General features: G+C 34.2%; 1 protein-coding gene across 2 annotated transcripts in view; it reads left to right on the top strand.

The window, feature by feature from the left end:
- Wwp1 (WW domain containing E3 ubiquitin protein ligase 1) overlaps positions 1-25,125 on the top strand; it is a 95,420-nt gene that overhangs the window by 17,107 nt on the left and 53,188 nt on the right. For both annotated transcript variants that reach the window (XM_010606445.3, XM_019204863.2), the window contains 3 exons: positions 13,475-13,565; positions 15,752-15,890; positions 16,683-16,807. In XM_010606445.3, coding sequence (XP_010604747.1) covers positions 13,496-13,565; positions 15,752-15,890; positions 16,683-16,807 — 334 coding nt within the window. In that variant the 5' untranslated portion in view covers positions 13,475-13,495. The remainder of the gene's footprint in view (positions 1-13,474; positions 13,566-15,751; positions 15,891-16,682; positions 16,808-25,125) is intronic.

Below are 25,125 nucleotides of genomic sequence, written 5' to 3'. Positions count from 1 at the left end.
GCTCAGGTCCTTGCACTTGCAAGGCAGGTGTCGGAACCACTGAACTAAATCCCTGGCCCTGCATGATGTTTTTAAAGTATAAAAATTTTTCTCAGATAAGTAATCTGACAGCTTTGTTTTTAGATTAAGAAATCATTCTTCTGTCTTGAGCCATTGTGATGGTGTACACATGTAATCCCAGCACTTGGGGGGCTGAGCCATGATGAATTACAGGCCATCCAGGGCTGCATAGTCAGTTCAAGCCCAGCCTGGACTACACAGCAAGACTTCTGTCTCAAAAGAATGGACAGATTATCTAATTCACTAATGAAATCCTTTGATTTTTTTTTTTTCCATCTACATTCAAATGAATGAATGTCTTCACCTATCTTTGAGCCTCTTAGTTTCCAGAGGAAAAAAGAGTCTTTTTCTTGGAAAACTAATTATTGCCATCTGTGTTGAAAGCTTTCTTTTCCATCATAGAAAAGAAATCACACTTGATGAATTAATGAGTCATACTTTTCCATATATATTTTCTTGCCTTCCATGCATTTTTTTAAAATTAAAAAATGTGTAATTTGAACATGCCAGAGTAAAGTAACGTTGCTGTCAGTAAAAAGCACAAACATTTGTGAACCAACCATTCCAATCCCAAAACTAGGTCAGTGCCAACATGATTAAAGATACACTTGTGAGTGCTTCTCCAGCACCATATTCCTGTCTTTTCCCACCTGCCAAAGTAACTGCCATCCTAAGTTTATCTCCTCTTTTTTTAATTCCACAAATAAAATTCTTTGAGTTTCATATTTTTTCTGTCTATAGAGTTTTTAAAGATTGAACAAATAGTATTTAATTGTAGAGGAAAATCTAATTTATAATTTTTAATACATTTCAAGGAAAACATTCAAACAGAAAAGAATACCTAGAAACATCTTAATATGTAAATTCAAATTTATAATTGGAAAATAATTGGAGACTTAATTTTGGACTGTGTAGATGTGCTATCTGGTGCAATTCTCCTTATACAAAATCCAGAGACACAGAAGAGTCCTAGGAGTGCAGAAGCATTTCTCTGCATCCTAGTTTGTTTGTCATATGTAGACGTGCTTCCATTAGATTCATAGAGCACTCCTAAGAATGATAGCCTTATCATTCAGTGGCTTTTTTGGATCATAGGAATTCTTCAGTGCATTTTATGTAATTGCATGTTTGTCACATAACTTTTTGAGGCTCAGAATCCATTGTCCCACATTTTTGGATATCTTTTTCAGTTATAGAGGCATGGCATGTTTCAAAGAAAATGTGTAACAAAAGATGAGGTCATAGTACCCACCAAGAGAAGTCATTTCTTTATCATAAGTATTTATGACTTTAGTATAAAATGTTAAATCTTGGAGGTAGGACTGATTGAGAGGAAGATATTAATGCTGAGAAGTCCTATTTGTCTTTTTTATTTTTCCCTTTTATTATATTTCTAAGATATATTCATGTTGTTGCCTATAACGATAGTCTGTTCGTTCTCACTGCTGTATAATGCTGCATTGTGTGACTGCCTTTTCCTAATCGGTTTTCTACCAATAAATATTTCAGTAGTTTCCAGTTTCTTGTTCTTAGGAAGAATATTTATACTAGAAAAAAGTAATAATTACCCTTTGAAGGGCATGTAAATGTGCAGCTTTACATGATAATGTCAGGTTGTTTTCCAACCAGATTTTGCTATTTTAAATACCTACCATTATATTAGAGCTAGCAAATTTTCCATGTTGTTTTGCTATTGTTTGATACTTGGGTCAGTTTTCTGTCACTGTGACAGGATACCTGAGAAAAGCAATTTAAGGAGGAAAGATTGATTTTGATTCACTGTTGCAGAGGTTCTTGTTCTGGCCTCTCTGCTTTTAGGCTTGTTCGGAGGTAGACACACCCTCCCAGAAGGGCCTGGAGAAGAAGAGAGCTCCTCCTCTGGTGACAGCTGTGGAGGGGTGGTTTAGTGGCAGCCTTCGTTCCCAAGATTCCTCTTTCTTCACTTTTGTTCCATCAGCCCCCCTCCCTTCTGTTTCCTGTCTTTGGTGGTTAATTGACTAATTGTCAATTTGAGTAGGGAATACCCAGCTGAATTGAGTCAGTATGGTTCTGGGCATGGAAAACCCACTTAAGAAGGCTTGTTGGAATGGTATAAAAGGAGTATGGAAGGGAAGGATTTTGGTGGATTTCCCTCCGAAGAGCTTTGTTCCAGCTGCTTTTCTTCAGAGAGGCTTTCGCTTTCTCTTTGGCTGAGTTCTGGTCTTCAGCTTTGCCAAGGTTGGCTGCTGATGTCTTTGGAGGAGCTCTGATCTTTGCCTTTGCCTTGGGTGTCATTTCTTGTCTTGGCATAGATTTTTCAGCTTCCAGCACTGGTTCTTGGGCTTTCCAGTGCAGACTCTTCAGTCTTCCATGGCCTACTGATAGGGATTTGCATGGGACATGGCTCCAGGCCTTTGGCTGGATTCTTCAGTTCTCTAGTATGAACAGATCTCTTGTACTTTTCTACATTTGACTCTGTAGATGGATATTGTCAGTTAGACTTACACCTGTCTGTGTCCTGCATTAAATCCGTTTCTCTTGCAAGTACAGTGCACCCTTGACTTAAAAACTCATTTTGTTTCTGAAGGCTGATTATAATTAATGTTGGTTAATTGCCTTCAAAGTCTCTCTCTTGTATAATTTTAGGCCACTGTTTCTTCCAGGCAGATCGCTGTGTCCTTAGTGAGACATTTGGTCCAGGATTTTTCAGTTAACCCCACACAGGAAAGGATGTTGTAATGTTCCTTTCAGAACTCTTTAAGGATGAAATCTGTATCTGAGACCATCTGGAAGTACAAGCAACCAGCATTCACGTAACCCAAGTAGGTCATAAGTTAAAACTCAAATTCCAGTTGTAGCCCAAGTTGTTCCTGTGTCTGTCTGGTCAGTCATAACTCGAGGAAACGCTGTACTGACTACAGCACTGTCCCACATGCCAGTCATCTCCAGAAGCACCCTCAGAGTATGATTTACTAGCTTCCTAGGTGTTCCTCAATCTATTAGTCATCTCACATCCTAACAACATTCATAGTTTTTATCATTTTAATGAATTTTAAAATCATATCTTTCCATCTGAAGTTATATTTTTCTGATGGGCAGTAACATCCTGCATTTTCTCATATATTTGTTGACCTTACAAATTTCCTGGTCTACAAAAATTCCAGTTAAGGATTTTGCCCAGTTGCCTAGTGTATTATCTTATTACTTGTAGGTATTCTTATATACTTTAAATTCTAATCTTTAATCAGCTTTTTGTTTTGCAAACATCTCTCAGTTGTCTTTTGATTTCTTTTTTTGATTTTTATAATTTAAAATTTTTATTTAGTTTTTTTAAATAACAGGTTGTCCATAAGCACAGTCAAAATATTCATTTTTTTCTCTTGATTACTGAGCTTTGTCTCTCAAGATAGCTATCAAGTTTAATGCTATAATTTCTTTCATATTTATATTTTTAATCTGTTCTGTATTACTTTTATGTGTGATGCATATTAGGGATCTTGTGTTTTATAATGTACCCTATTTATCTAGTGTCTCACTTTGTCTTTTTTGTTTTGTTACTTTTCTTTCTATTTTATTAGTTTCTTATTTTGGATTTCTCTTGTTACTCTCTTTATAATGTGTCACATTGGCCTATTAAGTCATCAGTTTCCAACATTTCTTTTCCTACTATAAGTTTTTAAGGCTAAAGGTTTGCTTCTAGGTGTAGCAATTTGGGTATTATACAAATTTCTGTAGGTGTTACTTTTCTTATTCAGTTCTTGGCACTTCTAAATTTTCCATAATAGTTTCTTCTAACCCTTGAAATTGTTGAAGTGTTTTTAAATTCTATTTAAATTTAAATTCTATTTACATTTTTAAAATTTATATTTTTTGATTTTCAATTTAATTGTATTATGGTCAGAGACAGGGAACATCCTTATTTAAAATTCAGTAAGACTTTCATTACTTTCCATTATAGTATCTGTATGGGTTTTTTGTACGTTTCTTTACTTTTTAAGAAAAAAGTTTACTTTCTAAATTGTTTCTGAGGTTTTGTTTGTTTTTTAAACCTTGCTCTTTCCTACTTGACCTGGGATATTAATTGGGATGTGTTGAAATCTCCCATAACGATCAGTTTGTTAGTTTTCCTTCTATACTTCTTATAGTTCTTTGAAGCTTCTCACCTTCATTGGAAGGCAAGTTTTGTCTTGATTGCCTAGAGATTTGATATGCTATGATGTATTTTTCAGAGTAGAGAGAGAAAGCACAGGATATAAATGTTTTTTGGTTAATCTTCCTTGCCATCAACTGAGAAAGCAGCATAGTTCCAACCCTGAAGTAGGAGGCTGGATTTTCTTCAGGTTTCTTTGAGCCAGATACAGATGTGAAGTCTTAAATATTTTTTGCCATCCCTTATTTGAGTGCCCTATGTGGACTGAACTCAGAGCTTGGCACATGCTAGGCAAACACTCTACGCTGAGCTACTTGCCTTAGCCTTTCCTTGGTGTTTATATCCTCTACCTCCTAGACCACCTTGAGGTTGCCATTCTGTCCTTTTGGGGCACTCACACCATGTTTATTTTCATCTTTCTTGGCTGATTCCTTTTGAGATGATAGAATTGGAGGTACTTTCTCTCACCATGTGTAGGAGATTGCAGTGTTGTATCTAAGTGTAAGATCAAGCAGGAGGATTAGACCATCACTTCACCAAAACATTCTTTTTTGATGGAAAGTCCAGTACTTTGTGTCACCAAAGTATTCTCTTTTGTTAGAGAAGCCAGTACCTTTAGTTTATGCTGATCAAATTTGGGAGGCTTAGGAGCTTAGTTAAAGAGTGAGTTTCTTGCCTTACTGAGTATTTGTTTTGTTTTTAAGAGACTTCTCACTGACTGGTCTGATTTACTACAGAAGTGATGCAGGTCTGAGTCTGAGCCTCTCTTTGATCATATTTTATTTCTGGGTTTCTTCATTTTGCCAGTTTGGTTCTCTCCCAGGTTTGGGTTTACCTAGCTGATACTTCAGTTTCTTTTGTTCCTTCGATAGCTGCTCTTCTTGTTCTGCAGCTGACTCGGCAAGCTTTGTTCCCCAAGGTAGAAGTTGCACAGCTGGACTGGGAGGTCAGCAAGTCATCTTCTTTAGTAGTGGTCTGAAACGTCAAATTCAGTTTTGGTCTTTGGGAGGGACCTCTATCATCACATCTGTAATCATCTTGAAACTGATTGTCTTTGGAGTTCCAAAACCAATTGTTTCTTCTGTTATATCCATCCAGCTTATTGGTCTGCACTTCTTCTCTGGTCATGGTTTCTATAGTATGTCCCAGCAAGTGCTTTTCTTAGAGTCTTAACCCCTATTGTAATCTTTGCTGCCTCACTCATTATAGCAATCTGTATATCTGTGGTCCCTGTAATGATTACATTTGTCTTCAGAGTTATCATCACCTCATTTATGAGGATGGATGATCGTTGAAGCTATTTATGACAAGGTGGGCTTTTCAGACTTTTTTTTTTTTAAATAGGAATCCTGATTATTGTCTTGGTGGCCAAAAGAATAATAAACTTACCCTGTTACTTAGGAATTCTTCTGGGGCACAAGCATAGAATCCACTTCCTCAAACTTAGCATAATCAAAGCCTTTCAGCCTCCCTGGGTTGGCTGAGTTCACGTGGTAAATGAACTGATACATAACCCTCTGAAAAATTCCTTTGTGGGGTTTTCTGTTACACTTTAAGTCTGATTTCCTAGAAAAGCAGTGTAAGGTGACAATTTAAGATGATGACTATAGTCAATATTGGATTCCCAAGCAGCCTGTAGAGAGGATACAGTAGACAGGATACAGAGGTTACCTGGGGCTGCCCTGTATATACTGCTGTCATCACTTTATCAAGTGACTGTGACATCTGCTTCCAGGTCATCTGTTTTTATCGCTTCAGCTGACTGGTTGGGATGTGCATGCTTCTCCATTAGTGCTGCCATATGCAGGTAGGGGTCTGTTAGGGAGATGGTCTTTCCCCTGTCTTTTTTTTATTGAGGCTGCTGTTGGGAAAGAGTAAATGCGTAAATTAGGCATGTTTTTTTAAGTACGCAAATTTAGAGTTTTATATCTGCTTACTGAATTGAGCCTTGTATTCTTTTTTTTTGTTTTAAATATGCTGTTATTATAACTGATCTCAGCTGCTTTTTTGCTTATGTTTGCCTCTTGTATGTCCTTTTCCTGGTTTTTGCTCTCATTCTGTCAGTATCTTCATTTTGCAGGTGTTTCTTATTTTACTTTGGAATTTGTTTGCATACTTTTTTGTTGTTGTTGTTATTTCTGTATTTGGATGTTCTGACCTTGTGTTTTCTGATAGTGTTGGTTATTTATTCCACTCGCCATCCTTTCTAGCTTTTTTTTTTAATTGTTTTCTTATTCTATTCTCTCCTCTATATTTTGGAAATTGTATTTTTTTCTTTCTATTCCTTTGTGATTAACTTTCAAAATCTACTGAATAGTGATGGGAAACCTTTTAGAGATGAGTGCCCAAACTGCAACCCAAAACCCACTTATTTATTTCAAAGTGCCAACACTGAAATTAAGCCTGAATGCTCTTTTACTTTAGAAAAAGAAAAAGAAAACTCATCCATTAACATCTTTTGTCTTAAAAGAAAAACATAGTAACATGCGTGCCATAGGTTCACCACCACTGGAGGGTACTGTACTTCCTCAGGTTCAGCCAGAGCATAATGCCTCTGCTGGGCAAGGCAAGAATTTACAGCATTAACTCCTGTGTTTATCTCTGTGCTGTCCTTTCACATTGAAACACCACAAGACGATGCTATTATTGTTACTTTATACACATAATGTTTATTTTCTTGTACTTTTAGCAGTACCTTTATTTTTTCTTTGTTGCATCTTGTATCATCCTTCAGTATTAATTTCATGACAAACACCCTTTAGATTTTCTAGAAGTAAAACTCTGCTATTAATAAACAATTGGTTTATCTAGGAATGTTACAATATTTTCACATTTGCAAAGAAAGTTCTGATGGTTACATATTAAAATTTTAATTTTTTCGGGCCGGGGATTTAGCTCAGTGGTTCGGTGGCCTGCCTTGCAAGTGCAAGGACCCGAGTTCAATCCCCGGTACTAAAAAAAAAAAAAAAAATATTTTTTGTATTAGCACATGTTTGTAGTGCATGTTTACATTCCTTGTGCGGAATTGATAACATTTACATAATATATCTTAGTTCCTTTCTAAAAGTCCCTTTTCTCTTCCCTCCCTCCTTTCTTGATCCCCTTCCCCTTTGAGAAAGAGCTATCTCCCAGTGCCTATCATCTGTCTTTAATTTTACTCTTTATTTATACTTTGGGTACAAGTTTATGCATCTGATTTATTTCACTTAACATATGGGTACATTCATTTTCCTATAAATGAATTATCTTAGTCCTTTGTAGATATTTGTTCTGTCTTCTGTGCTTATATTGTTGCTGTTGAAAACTATTTTACTCTCTTCGTTGATGTGTAATTTCCTTCTGGCTACCTTTAATGTAATCTTTGTTTTAGTCTTACGCAGTTTTATTGCTGTGTTGTGTGAATTTCTTTATATTTGTCCTGTTGCTTCTTTATAATGAAGCTGTATTTCTTGCAGTTGAGGATAAGTATCTTTTAAGTTTTGAAACTAAGTCATTTTCTCTCTTGTAATAGCCTTTTTAAAAATTTATTTTAGTGTATTACAAGTAGATACTAATAAAGAAAATATAAAAGCAATTCTATGAAAAAATAATTTTTTAAAACAAAAATTATTAGAGAATAACCATGGTAAATATGCTGTGTATAATGATCTTAAAAGAATATATTTTTATTTGCTAATCTTCAGCTCATTTCCTGATAATACTGTATCTTGTTTTTTGCATAAAACATTTTAAGCATTGACAAAGTATCTCACCTTTTGTATAATTTTGAACAACTTTTTCCTATTTCACAATGCTCATTATTTTTTTTGGTCCTTACTTTCACTTTCAGTTTCTCACCCCAGAGACAATGTGATATTTACACATGTGTGTTTGATTTATTTCACTTAAGAGTATGTCAAGGTGCATCCATTTACCTAGAAATGTCTCACATCTACCTTTCTTTATGGCTGAATAGTACTCCATTCTAGAAAAAACATCTTTTTGATCCTTTCATCAGTTGATGGGCATTTGGGTTGTTTCTGAGATTTCGCTATTACAAGCTGTGTCTCTGTAAACATAGGTGTACCTCTATCACTGTGATGTAATGCTTTTAATTATTTTGAGAAGATGCTCAGAAGGGGAATGGCTGGGTCAAAAGGGACCTCTAATCCTAGTTTTATTTGGAGGGGGGTACCTGGGATCAAACCGGGATCTTGTGCTTGTGAGGCAGGCGGTGGAACCACTCAGCTAAATCCCTCGCCTAATCCTACTTTTTTGAGGCATCTTCACACTGATTTCCACAGCAGTCGCACCAGTCTGCACTCCCAGCAACAGTAGAGAAAGGTTCATTTTTCCCTAGAGCCCCACCAGCATTTGTTGTTGGTTAATTTCTTGACAATAGCCATTCTTTCTGGAGTGAGATGGCATCTCAGCATTTTTTAAAAATTAATTTTATTGGTACATTTAATGTATACAATATAATGACATTCATTGTTGGAAATTTGTATCTTTACATAATCAATTTTGGTTCTTATTTTTTCCCCATTCTCCTGCCTTCCCTTTAACCCCTCCCTCCTTATCTACAAAGACTTTGTTTCCATTATTTTTATTTTTCTCATATTACTTCCATTCCCTTCTTTGCTTTCCCCTACTCCTCCCCTTTCCCCTTCCCCTTTGTCCCTTTTCTTCCTATTTCACTAACAGGTGTAATAGCTAAAGCATTGTTTTAATTTGCATCTCTCAAATGACTGGTGATGTTAAACATTTTTTAATGTATTTGCTGTTTCTATTTCTTCATCTGAGAAGTATGTATTTATCTCAGATGCCCATTTTTGGATTGAGTCTTTAAATTTGGGTGGGCTGATTTTTTCAATTCTTTATATCTTCTAGATATTAATCCTTTGAGGAACCACTTAACATATTTCCCACTCTTTGGGTTGTCTTTTCACTCTGTTGGTGATCTGATTTGCTGTGCAAAAGCTTTTTAATAAGATGAGATCCCAGTTGTTGATTCTTTGTAGTGTTTCCCGTGCGGTCTGGGTTTTGTTCTTGAAGTCTTTGCCTACTCCTATTTTCTGGAGTATTCAACCTATTCTCTCTTCCATCAGATTTAGTGTTTCTGTCTTAACATTTAGATCTTTGATCTATTTTGATCTAGTGTGTGGTGAGAAAAATGGGTCTAGTTTTAGTCTTCGACATGTAGGAAGCCAGTTTTTCTAGCACCATTTAAGAGGCTATCTTTCTTTCAGTGAACATGTTTGGCCCCTTTGTCAAAGATAAGGTGACTGATTGTGTTTGAGGTTTTTTTCTGCATCTTTTAGTCTGTTCCATAGATCTTCAGGTCTGGTTTCTGTTTTGGGTTTGTTTTTTTTTTTTGCCAGTACCATGCTATTTTTATGACAGAAGCTCTGTAGTATGATTTCAAGTCAGAGATTGTGATGCCTCCTGCCCTGCCTTTGTTGCCCACAATTGTTTGTGCTATTCTGGGTCTCCTAATTATAAATAAATTTTAGGAATGATTTCTCTGTGAGGTTTGCTAGTGGTATTTTGATTGGGATTGCATTAAATCTGTATAACAGTTTTGGGAGCACAGTCATCTTCATTCATTATGTTGGTTCCTCCTACCCATGAGTAAGGGATATTTTTCCATTTTCTGATATCTTTTTCTCCTTTTTCAGAGTACTGTAATTTTCAATGTAAAAATCTTTTGCTTCCTTTGTGAAATTGATTCCTAAATATTTCCCCTTTTTTTCAATGCTATTGTGAAAGGTATTGCTTCACTAATTTCTCTCTGTGAGTTTGTTATTTGCGTACAAGAACGCTGCTTATTTTTGAGTGTTGACTTTGTATCCAGGTATGGTGCTGAATTTGGTTAAAAATTTAGAAGTCTTTAGGTAGAATTTTTGGGGTCTTCTATGTAAAGTATATCATCCTCAAATAATGATAATTTAACTTCTTCTTTTCCTATCTTTATTCCTTTTATTTCTTTCTTTTGTCTGATTGTTCTGGCTAATGTTTCCAGAACTATATTGAGTAGGAGTGGTGATAGTGGACATTTTTGCAGAATGACCTAATTTATTTTCTGAGATTATGATAGAAATATGTCAGATCTCATTTTATCTTTCATGTCCTTTAACCTTTTGGGGGGTATTTCCTGTTATTATCAACCCTATTTTTACAAATTATATGTTAGATACATTCAGGTTTGCTGATTGTCTCTTGACTTGCCTAATTTTACATCTTTCCATTATCATACTTTTTTATTTTAAAAATTTTATCTGGTGAAGTAATTTGTGTAGGTACTCTGTCCACAGGGAGGAGAATACAACTGCCCCCACACCTTTAGTGTAGACTGGTCATAGTGATTTCCTCCCAGGGTGGACAGAATAGGGAAAAAGGGAAAGAGTAATTGTATAGTAGTGGAATTCACCTCAGCCAGATAATCGAGAGCAACTTTAATGGTAATAAGTTGTGTCTGTAGCATGTGCCCTTGGTGTATTATGTTGAGAATGGCACTTTATGTCTGTCATCTTTATCCCCAATGCTAGCAACACCAGTTAACAATGAGAAGAACATGAGACAAATCCTAGTTGAGAGACCTTTTACAAAATATCCAAATAGTATTCTTTCAAGCTACCCCTCAAAAAGCAAAGTGGCCTGGGGGTGTAGCTCTGTGGTACAGTGGTTACCTACCATGTGTGAGACTGTGGATTCTATTCCCAACATTAAAAAAACTAACTAGAAAGGGAAATCTCAGCTAAGAGAAACCTAAAGAAATTTTACATGGTATTCTTATTGAGATCCTGGAATAGAACAAGGTCATTAGATAAAAATTGAGAAAATTTGAATGAGCTGTGGCTTTAGTTAATAATATATTGATATTAGTTCATTTATTATGACAGACATATTGTACTTAGGTAAGATGTTTAAACAGAGGAGCCAGAAGGAGGAAGAAAAGAAGGTCAACTACGTTGTATGTGCTGCCGAAGCAAGCACAGTCAACTCAGTTATTACTAAGTTAATAATTAGAAGTAAGTCCTGGTGTTTATTCAACAGTAGATAACTATAAATATTGATAATGTATAGTTTAGGAAAGCTAGAATAAAAGGTTTTGAATATTTTCAGTACAAAGAAATGATGTGTTTGATAGAGATATGCTTACCCTGATTTGAATATTACACCTTGTGTACATATATTGAAATATCACATGGTAATCAATAAATATATACAATTTTTATGTGTGAATTAAATACAAAAACAGTGAAAATTGGGTTTGGGTATATGAGAACTCTGTATTATCTTCCCCACTTGTAACTATTCCTAAATTTTAAAAATATCTTAAAGAAATTATTCTTGTCAGTTTTCATAATTGTATTCTTGCTTGGCTGTATTTTGTTTCATGTTAAAACTAGTTTTTAGAAGTTTATATTTCACAATTAATATTTAAAGTCCCTGGAGATCAGAAACTTTCTGCTCACTCTTATGGTGACTTTGTTTCCTTATAAATTTGATGTTTTAAGTTACAGGCTCAGATTGGTTGCTTTTCATCTTGGGCAGTCTAAATGGCTTAAGTTGGGGAACTTTATGATAATATATGCAAATATGCTTCTTTTGTATTGACAGAAGTCATTATTCACTTGAGCTCACACTTAGTGAGGGTGTCAGCTCCCTTGATTGGCCCAGTGCTTTGTGTCCTGATCCCAGTGCTACCAACATGCAACACATATCCAAGGCAACACTCTGATTGATTAATTGATTTTATTTTTATTTTTATTTTTTGGTACTGGGGATTGAATTTAGGACCTTGCACTTGCAAGGCAGGCAGTGGTACCACTGATCTAAATCCCTGGCTCCTCATTTATTTATTTACTTATTTTTGTTAGCTGCTCACCATTTCTCCCTATTATTTCAACTCCCTGCAAGTCTTTTTTGTTTGATTGGTTTTCACTTACTGTTTTATGAGGTGATGCAGTCTTGATAATTTTTATTGCTTTTGAGATGGTAACAAAACTTGAAAAATAGTAAATTTGCTTCAATTTACCCATGACCTATTAGCATTAAAGAATAGTCTTTTAAAATGCCTAGTAGATTAGACTGCTAGAAATTGAAAACCTTAAATTTTCATTGATTTTTCTCACATGAAAATGACGGCTGATTAGCTTCAGGTAGATATAATTCTTCAGTTGCTTCTCATCTGCAGAGTGAGGGCATTGGCTTGAACAAGGTTGTAGAACTGTGAATATGTGTTAACCTATAATCACTTGTGTAACTTTTTACACAAACACTAATGTATTCATACATATAATATATGCAACTACAAATAAGTGAAGAGAGAACGAGTATTGGATTCCTGAATTTGAAGAAAGGCTCTAAATGGAACGTAGAAAAGACTACAAATAGAGGGGAAACAATAAACACTAATATTTATAAATTTTTTCTTCATTTTGCCATGAACATTTTAGTAGGATAAGGGCAGGTAGAAGTTCAAGTCTTGAGATATTCATAGTAAAGACAGGTGAAGTAGCTCTGCTCTGTATTTTACTTAAAAAATAAAGATTGGTGCAGGAGAGTATAGAGCAGAACTTGAAAAAGAAGCACCTATACAAAGAAACATTCAGGATTTACTAGGAACATAACTAATGTAACATATAACTATATTGGAAAATTTTGATAAAGGACTTCTTTTGGGTTTTTTTTGTTGGGAGGGTTGAGACAGGGTCTCACTATGTAGTTGAGACTAACCTGGAACTCACTATGTAGCCAGGCTGGTCTCAAACTCAACAGCATCCTCCTGCCTCAGCCTCTGGAGTGCTGGGATTACAGGCGTGTGCCACCACACCCCGGCCGATAAAGGACTGTTGAGACAGCTAATGAAATTAGAATATAGATTAGATTAGATTAGATTAGATTATAGTAGTATACTAGTTAAATTCCTACATCTGTCATTGCCCTTTGATTATTTAGGAGAAATTTTTTATTTTTAGGAAATACACGCTGAAGTTTTAAAGGACAAAGGGAAACATACATCATTCATGTTGTTCAAATAATATATGATAAATATATTAATGTATCAACATATAACCCTGGATTCCTAGTATTATTTCTTTGGTTCAAATTAACTCATATGTGATTTATGTCCATATTCTTCATTAATATTTCTGAGTTTTCATTTTAAGCCTGTGAACTTGCCAATATGATAGGTTGACAGTAAGTGTGAATTTTAGTTGATTTGAATGAACAGTTTCAATCATTTTAAAAATTGTAATCTGTTTTCTGACGCATGGAAAATTATCTTTTTTTAAATAGGTTTAAGCTGAATTTTGGGACATGGCCACTGCGTCACCACGGTCTGATACTGGTAATAATCACAGTGGAAGGTTGCAGTTACAGGTAACTGGTAAGTGATTTTCACAATTCAATATGTTGATTCTCTTGAAACTTTATCTAATTTCCCAAATTTATTCATGAGTGATGCTCTGGGCAATACTGAACTTTGATGTGTTTTAAATGCACCAGATTTTAGTCCCTTTCTTTTTTCCTTTACCTTCTTCTCATTTTGTTAATCAAAGTTTTTACTTATTTTTTTAATTGAATTTATTGGTACTTTTTAAGTATACAGTACAGTTATATTCATCATTGGGATCTTATACCTTTGCATGACAGATATTGGTTCTCACTTTTTCCCTATACCCCTGTCCTTCCTTCACCCCCTTCAAAGTTTTTAAAATAAAAAACAACTAATAAAATACATAGTCGTACGTAATTTCATAATACCTTGTATAGAAAATATTACTATTCCTATGTGTTAGTGAGGAAACAGAATCAGAGAGAGTAAGTACTGTTGTTAGTAATGGAAGCTGACTGAAATCTTAGGACTTAAAATTGTTACTCCTTTGATTAGTAACAGTGATCTGTGTATTGATTTTTCTTTTATTTTTAAGAATAATCAGATAATGTCATTATTAAGGCTTGTTATTGCAGTTAGGCAGATTACTGCCTATAAACTGAAGTATTCTGTCCTAAACTCAATTATTTTTAAAATCCTAATTTATTTTTATTATTCACATACACATTTTTATTTCTTTTTTTTCTCATTGAATTTATTTTTACTTTTTAGGTATATAGTACAGCTACATTCATCATTGGGATCTTGTACCTTTACATGATGTATCTTGGTTTTATTTTTATTTCTGTTCTTATCCTGTATCTGCCTGGAAGCCAAGATACTGCCAGTAAAACTTTAGATATAACGCTGAGCAATGCAATTATGCTATGTTGCCATAACTTAAATATAGTATTTATTTTGAATCTCTTGTTCTTCAAATATTGAGGACTACTGTATTTTAAACACTATCTCTGCTGCAGTGTTATTGCATTATATTTCACTGCTGCATTTGTGACTGTTCTCTCAGAATAGAGTGGAAGCTGCTTAACATACTGTGTGTATGACATGAGACTTTCCCCTTCATGTCAAGATCTAGGATGTTAATGATTAATTTTATTAGTTACAAACATTAAAGTCACATGTTTAGTGTAATGTTTTAGGTAATAAATTTAACATTCAGTTTGAAGGGGTGATGATTAACCTCTATATTGACATTTTGGTTTTAAAGTTTTTATTTGAAAAAACAGATTTTTTAAAAACAGCTTTTCGGGTAATACATCTGTTTTTAAAAATGCCACCCACTTATATGATAAATACTACCTGGCAAGGATGGTAATAGACCCGATGAATCTGGAGATTTTATTTTTCTTTTCACCATTGATTCAATTTAGAATTAAATTCAAATGGTTGGTAAAGATGGAGAAAAATTAGACCCTCACACACTTTGATAGGAATGTAAAATGGTGCAGCTAGTTTGGAAGTAATCTGGCATTTACTCAGTGAAGACTTACCATGTTAGCAAGCAGCTCCACCTGTAATATGCCCAAGGGAAATGAAAACATGTTCACTTAAAAACAAAACAAAATGAACTTGTACATGAGTATTTATAGAGATATTAGATATAATAGATAAAATATTGGAACAGCCTTATAGTGGAATATTTGGCAAGGAAAAGAATGAAGTACTGATGGCAAACTAAAATGGGATGAAACTTGAAAACGCAATGCTAGGTGAAAGAGGGCAGTCACAAAAGACCACATGTGTGATGCTAATTCTATACAATGTCCAGAACAGGCATATCTATAGAGACATAGAAGAGATTAGTGTTTCCTAGCATGGGGTGGTGTGTTAAGGGAGGTTGGGAGAAAGTAGTGTTACTACCCAATGGTGTGAGTTTCTTTTTGAGCTAACAAAAATGTTTTAAAATTGGGGTGGTGGTTGCACAATTCTGGAAATCTATTAAATTTATGAACTGCATAGTTTAAATAGATGATTGGTATATAAATTATATGTCAATAAAACTTACAGAAAAATTCAAATGGCTCTTGGGCCTTATCAGTAGCCCTTTTGTATTGTTTCTTCATTTTGCCAGTGAGAAGAGTTTCTACTTGCACAAGAAGTATTCGTATTTATTGGTTTATTAGTAGGCAATACTACTTTTTGGCTACACATATTCACTAGTGATTATTTTTTATTAGTTTCTAGTGCCAAACTAAAAAGAAAAAAGAACTGGTTTGGAACAGCAATATATACGGAAGTAGGTGTAGATGGAGAAATTAAAAAAACAGCAAAATCCAGTAGTTCTTCTAATCCAAAATGGGATGAACGGTTAACTGTGTAAGTATTGTATATGAAGAATTCAACATATTAAAAAGATTGTGTGCTTATGTTTTGTATTTTATAAGATGACTCGAAAGTAAGGATATTTTTCCAGATGAATAGATGATTTAAAGTATGAAACATTTTTAATTTCATTTTTTAAAAGAAGCTTAATAATTTTAGCTTTTATTTGATAAACTAAATTACATTTATATAGTCGTATTTTATCTATCTACGTATAGAAATAAATGGAATTACTGATTCTTAATTTTGGAATTTCTAAAATACAGTATGAATTTGTGTATATAAATGTATGATAGCTCGTGCCATCCGTTTTCTTCCATTTATTTATTTGTTTGTGTGTGTGTTTATTGAGACTGGATCTCACCATGTAGTTCAGGCTGGCTTTGAACTCACTATAGCACAGGTTGGCCTCAAATTTGTGGTGATCTTCCTACCTCAGCCTTCCAAATGTTGGAATTACAGGTGTGCGGTACCACACCTGGCCATCAATTTTCTTAAATCTTTAGAGAATTGATTTAAATGGAGTATTGTGATGTCCCAGTAAGACTCTCAGTGTATTACTGGTATTTTAGCTTGCCATCTGCAAACATTCTTATCTAATTATTAAAGCCCTAATATATTTGAAAGTAAATACTCTTTTATTCATACTTCAAAAGATTTACTACTTTTAATAATATTAAACTCATTTTTGGTGTTAAAACTTGTTGAAATAAGTGATTTAAAGGAATTATCACTCACAGTAATGATACATGTTTGTGTATTTTTGTTACAATTTTGCTTTTACAGAAGTGTGACCCCACAGACTACATTGGAATTTCGAGTTTGGAGTCATCATACCTTAAAAGCAGATGCTTTACTAGGAAGAGCAACTATAGATTTGAAACAAGCTCTGTTAATGCATGATAGAAAATGTAAGTTCTTCTTCAGACTTTTCTTCTTCTTCTTCTTTGGTACTGGGAATCAAACTGTGCTCCTTGTGCCTGTGAGACAGGCAATGCAGAACCACTGAGCTAAATCCGTGGCCCTCATATATTTTTTTTTTTAATCATTGAGTTTATTAGTACATTTTTAGTATACACTACAGTTGCATTCGTCATTGGGATGTTGTACCTTTACATGATGTATCTTGGTTCTTGTTTTATCCCCATTCCCCTCCTCTCCATAACCCCCTCCACCCTTTCCTATTTACAGTTCTTTCTTTTAGGTACTTTAGACATACCCTGAAATCCAAAAGCAAAATAATAATGATTGTTCTCATAAGGGAGAACATCAGTTATTGCTTGTAATTGCCTATGTTAGTGGCATTATATAATATAGGCGATATTTACTGGACTAATGTTACTCATCTACACGTACCCTGATAGCAGTTGTCATTAGCCATTTATTACTTACTCGTCATATACTTTGAAATTTGAAAAATGATTGTTCTCCAAGTCTGCTCTATTTTACCTGATTAATAAACATTTTTACTTAGATAAAAGAAATTCTAACTTTAAATTTTATTTTTTTAATATGTAACCATTCTTTGTAGCAAATAGGGAGAATATGGAAAGTCGCAGAATAGTATAGAAACTATCTGTATCTATTCTTCTATTCAAGAATAACCACTCTTAATTTGGTTTCTTTCTTATTCATAGACATAAATGTTTTCTTTTGTCTTTTTCCATCTGTTCATTTATCTTCTAAAATGTTAACAATATACTATAAATATCATGTTTCTATGATATTAAATTTTTCAGCCTGGGGATTCTTAAGGTTTCTTAGGCTATAATTTATTTGTATACTTCCTATCACTAAATGCAAAAAAAAATTGACTGTATATATATATGAATTTTTAATTCTAAGGATAGGTTTCAGAGCTTTTATCAAATTATCAAAATATGTGTTTTGTTGAAAATTTAAAAACAGCTCTAGCTTGGAAATTTTAAGAACTACATGTTTCTTCACACCATTTCTCTGAGATTAGGCAGTTTCTGATAATTCATTGAAACTAATGCCTTTGTCCAAATCGAAATCTTTGTGTTCATCTTGTTTACTTAGATATTTTCTTGCTAGTTCAGAAAAATAGATTTGCTATGGTACAGCTAAAAATGCTAGTACTTAAAGCCGATACTTTTTAAAGCTCTTCTGAAAATTAATCTAAAGTCTAATTAATCTAAAGTTTTTTTGTAATCTAAAAGTCTGTTTTTGGTACAGAATTTGAACATGAGTGTGTTAAATGTTATGGTTTATACCATTGGTGAGCCCTACTGTTTTATGTAAATTAGGATTTTTAAAAACATGTTCTCTTTAACCATTGTGAGTTTCTTTGCTATGGCATGATTATTTTTTAGGTCATTCAGTTTGTCTTAATATAGAAATAAGATATTTAAAAGGATACAGTACCTTGCCTGGGTTGTTGTTATTTAACCTGTTAGATTGTTTCTAATTGTTATATTAGACTGTACTGAACTTCAGTGTTAAGGTTAATTATCCTTTAAGTAAAAATGTTTATTAATCAGGTAAAATAGAGCAGACTTGGAGAACAATCATTTTTCAAATTTCAAAGTATATGACGAGTAAGTAATAAATGGCTAATGACAACTGCTATCAGGGTACGTGTAGATGAGTAACATTAGTCCAGTAAATATCGCCTATATTATATTATCAGGACCTTGTGCTTGTGAGGCAGGCGCAGTGCCACTGAGCTAAATCCCCAGCCCTTACAGTTATTTTTAAAGATTTAATTGATCAGAATATGCTTGGACTAAAAATAGTATTTCATACATATTTATACAATGAGGAGGGCTTTAGAAATTACAGTGATAGCATCTTTCAGACCCTGGGTACTCAGTAATTTTATTTTAATAACTGAAAGGTATATTAATTTTCTGAAGTTGCTGTAACAAATTACCATGGGCTGGATACCTTAAACAAGTAAATGTTATTTTCTCTTCAGGAAGCTAGAAGTCTGTGATCAAGGTGTTGGTGGGATGAGTTTCTTCTGAGGCCTCTTACTTTGCCTTGTCAGTAGCCATCTTTTCCTTTTGTCCTCACATAGTATTTCTTCTGTGCATGCTTGTGTGTCTAAATTTCCTCTTTTTGTATGGACTCCACTCATTTTTTATTAGGGCCTACTCTAATGACATTATTTTAACTTAATTACCTCTTTAAAGATCCTGGCTCACAATAGTTACATTTTGAAGAACTGGGGGTTAAGACTTCAACATGTGAATTTGGATGGGGTGCAATTAAACCTTGTGCTAAAATCATAATGCTTTAAAAGTAAAAGGAACTTTAATACTGATACTTTAAAAGTATTAGTCCCAGTCACTTATTTTACTGATGAAATAACTTAATCTAAGCAACTTGCTCAAGAGTACATAAGGAATTGCAAGACTGTGACTAGAATATAACTTTTTTGATTCTTAGTTATTGACTTGATTAGAATTAATATAAAATTATTATGGTTTTTAGATAATTTAGAGGCAGTTTAAAATACAAAGATGCATAATGATAAAAATTACTGATGACCTTTGATTTAACTTATGGATTTAGTACTTGAACTCTGAATTTTAGGCTTCATTTGAATGAGCTCTAAATTTGGAATGTTTGCTATGTTTCAAAAACTGCTAATACTAAAATAGATAGCTGAAGAAAAACGTGAAAACCTGTGCTGAGTAAAGTTACTACAGACATGACCTGTCCTCCTTAAATCAGAAATCACTTACTGGTCTAGAGGGGAAATATTATTGATGGAAACACTATTATATTTTCGAGATGTGCTGTATCCAGATGTTTGATAATCAGTACTTTGAATCTATATATTTGCATAAAAGTTTCCAGTAGAGAGATGTTCCAGAGTATGTCTGTGTTCCTCACCTGTTTGCAGAGTCTAGCTTTTGAAGATGAAGTGAGAGAGCACTCTGCTGAAAGGAAAAAATTACTGTGTAGATCTTGTGATAAAAGAAGAGAAAAATAGTGAAAGCCAATATACTTCTTAAGGTGGAACACTGAATCTAGTATGCCCAAAAAGTTCCTGTGTGGTATTTTATAAGACATTTAGAGTTTGTAGCATGAGTGATAGAAAGGATAGTCTTAAAGGCTGATAATAATATAAATAAGGGGACTAGAACCACAAAATATTTTTGTAAGGGTCATAATATCCTAGGGTAAGGACATGGTTTGGTCATAGTGGGGAAGCAATTTTAGGAAATTGAGGCGCTATTTATATATTTGGTTGGTCTTTTTGAGACAGGATCTTGCTATGTAGCTCAGGCTAGTTTTGAACTCATTATGTAGACTGTCCAGTACAAAATCAAGCGTGAGCTAAAAACTTCCAAAATGTACACCTAAGTACTATTTGCTATTGAATAAAATTAATACCTGAAAAAAAGAGATAATGGCTTCAGGTTTCTGTACACTAATGAAAAGCATGACTCTAGATTCATATTTACCCATCAAGGTAGCAAAGATGAAATCATGCCTGGACATATTGTTAGTGAGATGTGTAACACAAAAGAAACATTCAGCATCAGTGGAGAAAAATATTTGCAGAGATTTATAGATTAAAATTGCAAAATTAGCAGTGATAGAAGATAGTGGAAAAAATATCTTCAAAGGGTTGAGAGGAGAGCATTATCAATATGAAATTGTGTATTTGAATCTTTTTTGTAGATGAGAATACACACAATTATAGGTAAATGGAAATGAGAATTCTCTAAGAGATCCTCACTGAGAGACTTTAAAAGGACATTCTTTAGAAGTCTATTCAAATAGCTAAGTATGTATTTTAGGAGCAATAGCCAGATATCCAAATTCTAGACAATAGATGGAGAAAGAAGGCAAGAATGCAATAAATGGTTGGTTAATATAGTATAATAATCTTCAGATGCAGATTATTAGAGAAAGTTGAAATTCTTCCTCTTGTAGTTTGATTTTGTGTGTGTGTACTTTTGTATTTCCCCTAGTTTGTTTATTGTTCTTCACATGGGCTGGAAGTGAGGTTTATGATGCTGTGAATACTTGGAGTACGGAGTAGTTCTATAAGATCTTTTATTATGTGATTTTTAAGGTTTTTTTTTTTAAGACAGTTTCTGTCCAGTGATTAGTAGGTCTAGATTTTTTTCCATTGTTTATTGGTGCTCTTAAAGCAAACAATAGTTACATTCATCATTGGGACCTTGTACCTTTACATGATGTATCTTGGTTCTTGTTTTTTTCCTATACCCTTGCCCTCCCCACCCACTTCACCCTTCCCTATTTACAAAGACTTTGTTTCCATTTTTTCATTTTTTCTCATGTTTTTCTTCACCCTTATTTCCTTTCCCCTCCCATTCCCACTTTGGCTTTAGCCATTTTTTTCCTATTTCACATTGTCAATTATAACATTAGGATCTTATGTACCATTATATTTTTTTCACACCAGAGAAACTATTCAGTATTTACTCAAGTATGTCCTTTTTATTTCACTGAAGAGTATAGCCTTAATGTGCATCCATTTAGCTATAAATGTTTCTAGTTTTGCATTCTTTATGGCTGAGTAGTACTCCATTTTATAGAAAAACCACATCTTCTTTATCCAGTCTCCAGTTGATGGGCAGTTGGGTTGTTTCCAAGTTTTACCTATTATAACCTGTGCCACGACCAACATGGGTGTACATATATCACTGTGGTATGACTCTTTTCTTTTGGAAAGATACCCAGCAGAGGGATAACTGGGTCAAATGGGACCTCTAATCCTAGTTCTTTGAGGTATCTCCATATTGATTTCCACAGTGGTTGCACTAGTGTGTAATCCCACCAACAATGGAGAAGGGTTCCTTTCTCCTCTCACTCCTGCCAGCATTTATTATTGGTTGATTTCTTGATAGCAGCCATTCTTTCGGGGTGAGGTAGAATCACAGTGTTGTTTTCATCTGCATCTTTCGAGTGACCAGTGATGTGGAACATTTTTTCATATATTTATTTGGTGCTTTTCTTCTTTGTCTGAGAAACGTCTGTTAAATTCAGATGCCCATTTTTTTAATCGGATCTTTGTATTGGGGGGGGTCTGATTTTTTTTAGTTCTTTATATATTCTAGTAGTCCTTTGTCGAGGAGTAGCTGGTAACAATTTTTTCCCACATTGTGGTTGTCTCTTAGCTCTATTGGTGATTTCTCTTGCACTGCAAAAAACTTTTTAATACAATGGAATTCCAGTTGTTTATTCTTTGTGCAAGTTCTCATCTGCTGAGGATTTGTTCATAAAGACCATTTAGAATGATACTGGCTGTTGGTTTTTCATAGATATCCTTTATCAGGTTGCAATAAAGAATATCTATTCCAGTTTTTTGTAGGTTTTTTATCATGAATGTGTGTTGAATTTTGTCGAATGCTTTTTCTGCATCTATTGAGATGATCATATGGTTTTTGTCCTTAATTCTGTTAATATAGTGTGTTACATTTATTGATTTACATATGTTGAATCATCCTTGCATCCCTGGAGAAATCCAACTTGGTCTGGTTGTATGATCTTCTTGATGATCTTCTGTATTCATCAATACAATATCTTATTGGTCAGTATCTTACTGAGGATTTTGCATCTATGTTCATTAGGGAGATTGGCCTGTAGTTCTCTTTTTTGGTTGGGTCTTTCCCTGGTTTTGGAAACAAAGTAATACTTGCTTCCAGGAATGAATTTGGAAGTATTGCTTCCCTTTCAATTTCACTGAAGAGTTTAAAGAGTAGTGGCAGTAGTTCTTCTCTAAATGTCTTATAGAATTCAGCAGTGAAGCCATCAGGGCCTGGGCTTTTCTTTGTTGGTAATGTTTTAATTATATTTTCAGTTTCACTGAATATAATTGGGGTGTTTTATATCTTCATTCAATTTTGGAAGTTCATATGTATCTAGGAATCTGTCCATTTCCTCTGTATTTTCCATTTTATTAGAGTATAGGTTTCGAAGTAAGTATTGATGATCTCTGGATTCCTGGGGGCTTTGTTGTAGCTTCACCTTCTTCATTCCTAATTGCATGAAATTGAGCCTTTTCTTTCCTTTTTTAAGGTTGGCTAAAGGTTTCTCAATTTTATTCTTTCGAAAAACCAACTCTTCTTTCATTGATTTTTTTTTTCTGTATTCTCTTTGTCTCCATTGCATTAATTTCTGCTCTGATCTTTATAGTTTCCTCCCTTGTACAAGCTTTCGGTTTTTCTTGCTCTTCTTTTTCTAGGAGCTTAAGGTTAAACATTAGGTTGTTTATTTGAGCTCACTCTGTTTTCCTAGTATGGTCATTTACTGCTATGAATTTCCCTCGCAGAACTGCTTTCCTTGTGTCCCATCAATTTCTGTGTGTTGTATTGGCATTGTCATTTAATTGTAGAAACTGTCTAATTTGTTTTTTAATTTCCTCTGTGACCCAGTAGTTGTTCAGCAGTGTATTATTTAATTTCCATGTGTTTGTGAAGTTCTTGCGGTTTCTTTGGCTGTTGATCTCCAGTTTACTTGTGCTATGGTCTGATAATATACAGGGGATAACTTCAATTCCTTTGCATTTATTTAAGCATGTTCTTTGAGCTAGCATGTGATCTGTTTTGGAGCGTGACTCGTGTGCAGCCAAAAAGAATGTATATTCTGATTTTGTGGGGTGGAACACTCTGTACACAGTCTACTAAGTCTGTTTGTTCTAAGACTTGGTTCAGTTCTGTTATTTGTCTAGATGATCTGTCTGTTTGTGTCAGTGGAATATTGTGGTCCCCCACTACAATTGTATTAGTGCTTATATCGTTTTTCATATCCATTAATATTTTTTTTGTATAGTTGGGGGCATAAGTATTTGGTGCATATATATTTATGTATATATTTATGATTGTCATTTCTTCCTCTTGTATTGTTCTCTTTACAAGGCTTTCTTTGTCTCTCAGTTAGTTTTGGTTTGAAATCTATTCTGTCTGCAAATAAGATAGTTACCCCAGCTTTTTTCTGGATTCCTGTCTCATGGAGAACAGTTTTCCATCCTTTTACTCTCAGTCTATGAATTTGTGGATTAAGTGGGTTTCTTGTGTACAGCATACTGTTCGATTTTACTTCTTAACTGATTCTGCCAGCCTGTTTCTTTTGATTAGTGAATTGAGGACATTACCGTTGTTGGTTATAACTGTTATGTATTGGCTTTTCATTGTCATGTATTTTCCTGTTGTTGGTTCTTTTACTTTTTTATTTTTCCCTCTCTCCCTTTAATTTCTTACCTTTCCTGGTATAGTTCCTGCTCTGTTGGCCCTTATGGAGTTGTGGTCTTCACTTTCTTTTTCCAGGATATTGTTTAGAAGTGCTTGGAGTGCCAGTTTGGTGTTCATAAAATTTCTCATGTGTTCTTTGTTGTGGAAGTATCTTATTTTCCCATCAATTTTGAAAGATAGTTTTGCAGGCTAGGTTGGAGGTTGTTTTCTTTTAGGACTTGAAATACCTCACTCCAAGCTCTCCTTGAGTTGAGGGTTTGCTCAACTCAATTTGAAAAATTTGCTGTGATTCTAATGGGCTTTCCTTTGCATGTGATTTGTTCCTTTTCTCTAACTGCTTGCAGTATTTTGTTCTTCTGTTGGATTTCCACAGTCTTGACTATTATGTCTAGGTGTAGATTTTTTTTTTTTTTTTAATCATGGCTAGTTGGAGTCCTGTATGCCTCACTTATCTGTTTGTCAAATTCTTCCCCTCTGTTTGGGAAGTTTTATGTCATCAATTCTTTGAACAGATTTTTTTGTGTCATTTATACTTTCTCCTGCTACTTCATGGATTCCTGTCAGTCTTATATTATTCTTTGCATCATCTAATAGTTGTTGGACTGATTTCTCATGGTCCCTTACTGTGTTTAAGAGATCTCTCTTTTCATGGCCACTGACTGCAATCCTATCTGAAATCTGAAATTCTATCCTCAAATTCATTCATCCTGCTGGGAATGCTTTCTACAGTATGTATGTATGTATGTATGTATGTATGTATGTATGTATGTATTTATTTATTTATATATATATGTAAGGGATTGAACTCGGGTCCTTGCGCTAGCAAGGCAGGCCACCAAACCGCTGAACTAAATCCCCGGCCCATCTATAGCTTTTTTAATCCCCTTGGTATCTGTTTGAATCTGTTTCGTGGATTCCATTTCTCTAGTATGTTGGGCATTCAGGGCCTTCATTTCTTTCCTATGATGGGCATTCATGGTTTCCATCATGGTCCTGAGCTCTTTTTTTTTTTTTTTTTTTTTTTTTTTTTTTTT

The sequence above is a fragment of the Fukomys damarensis genome, unplaced genomic scaffold, assembly GCF_012274545.1.
Source record: "Fukomys damarensis isolate Sample0158 unplaced genomic scaffold, DMR_v1.0_HiC HiC_scaffold_5, whole genome shotgun sequence".
Classification (NCBI taxonomy): Eukaryota; Metazoa; Chordata; class Mammalia; order Rodentia; family Bathyergidae; genus Fukomys; species Fukomys damarensis.
This window is presented reverse-complemented; position numbering and strand designations above follow the sequence as displayed.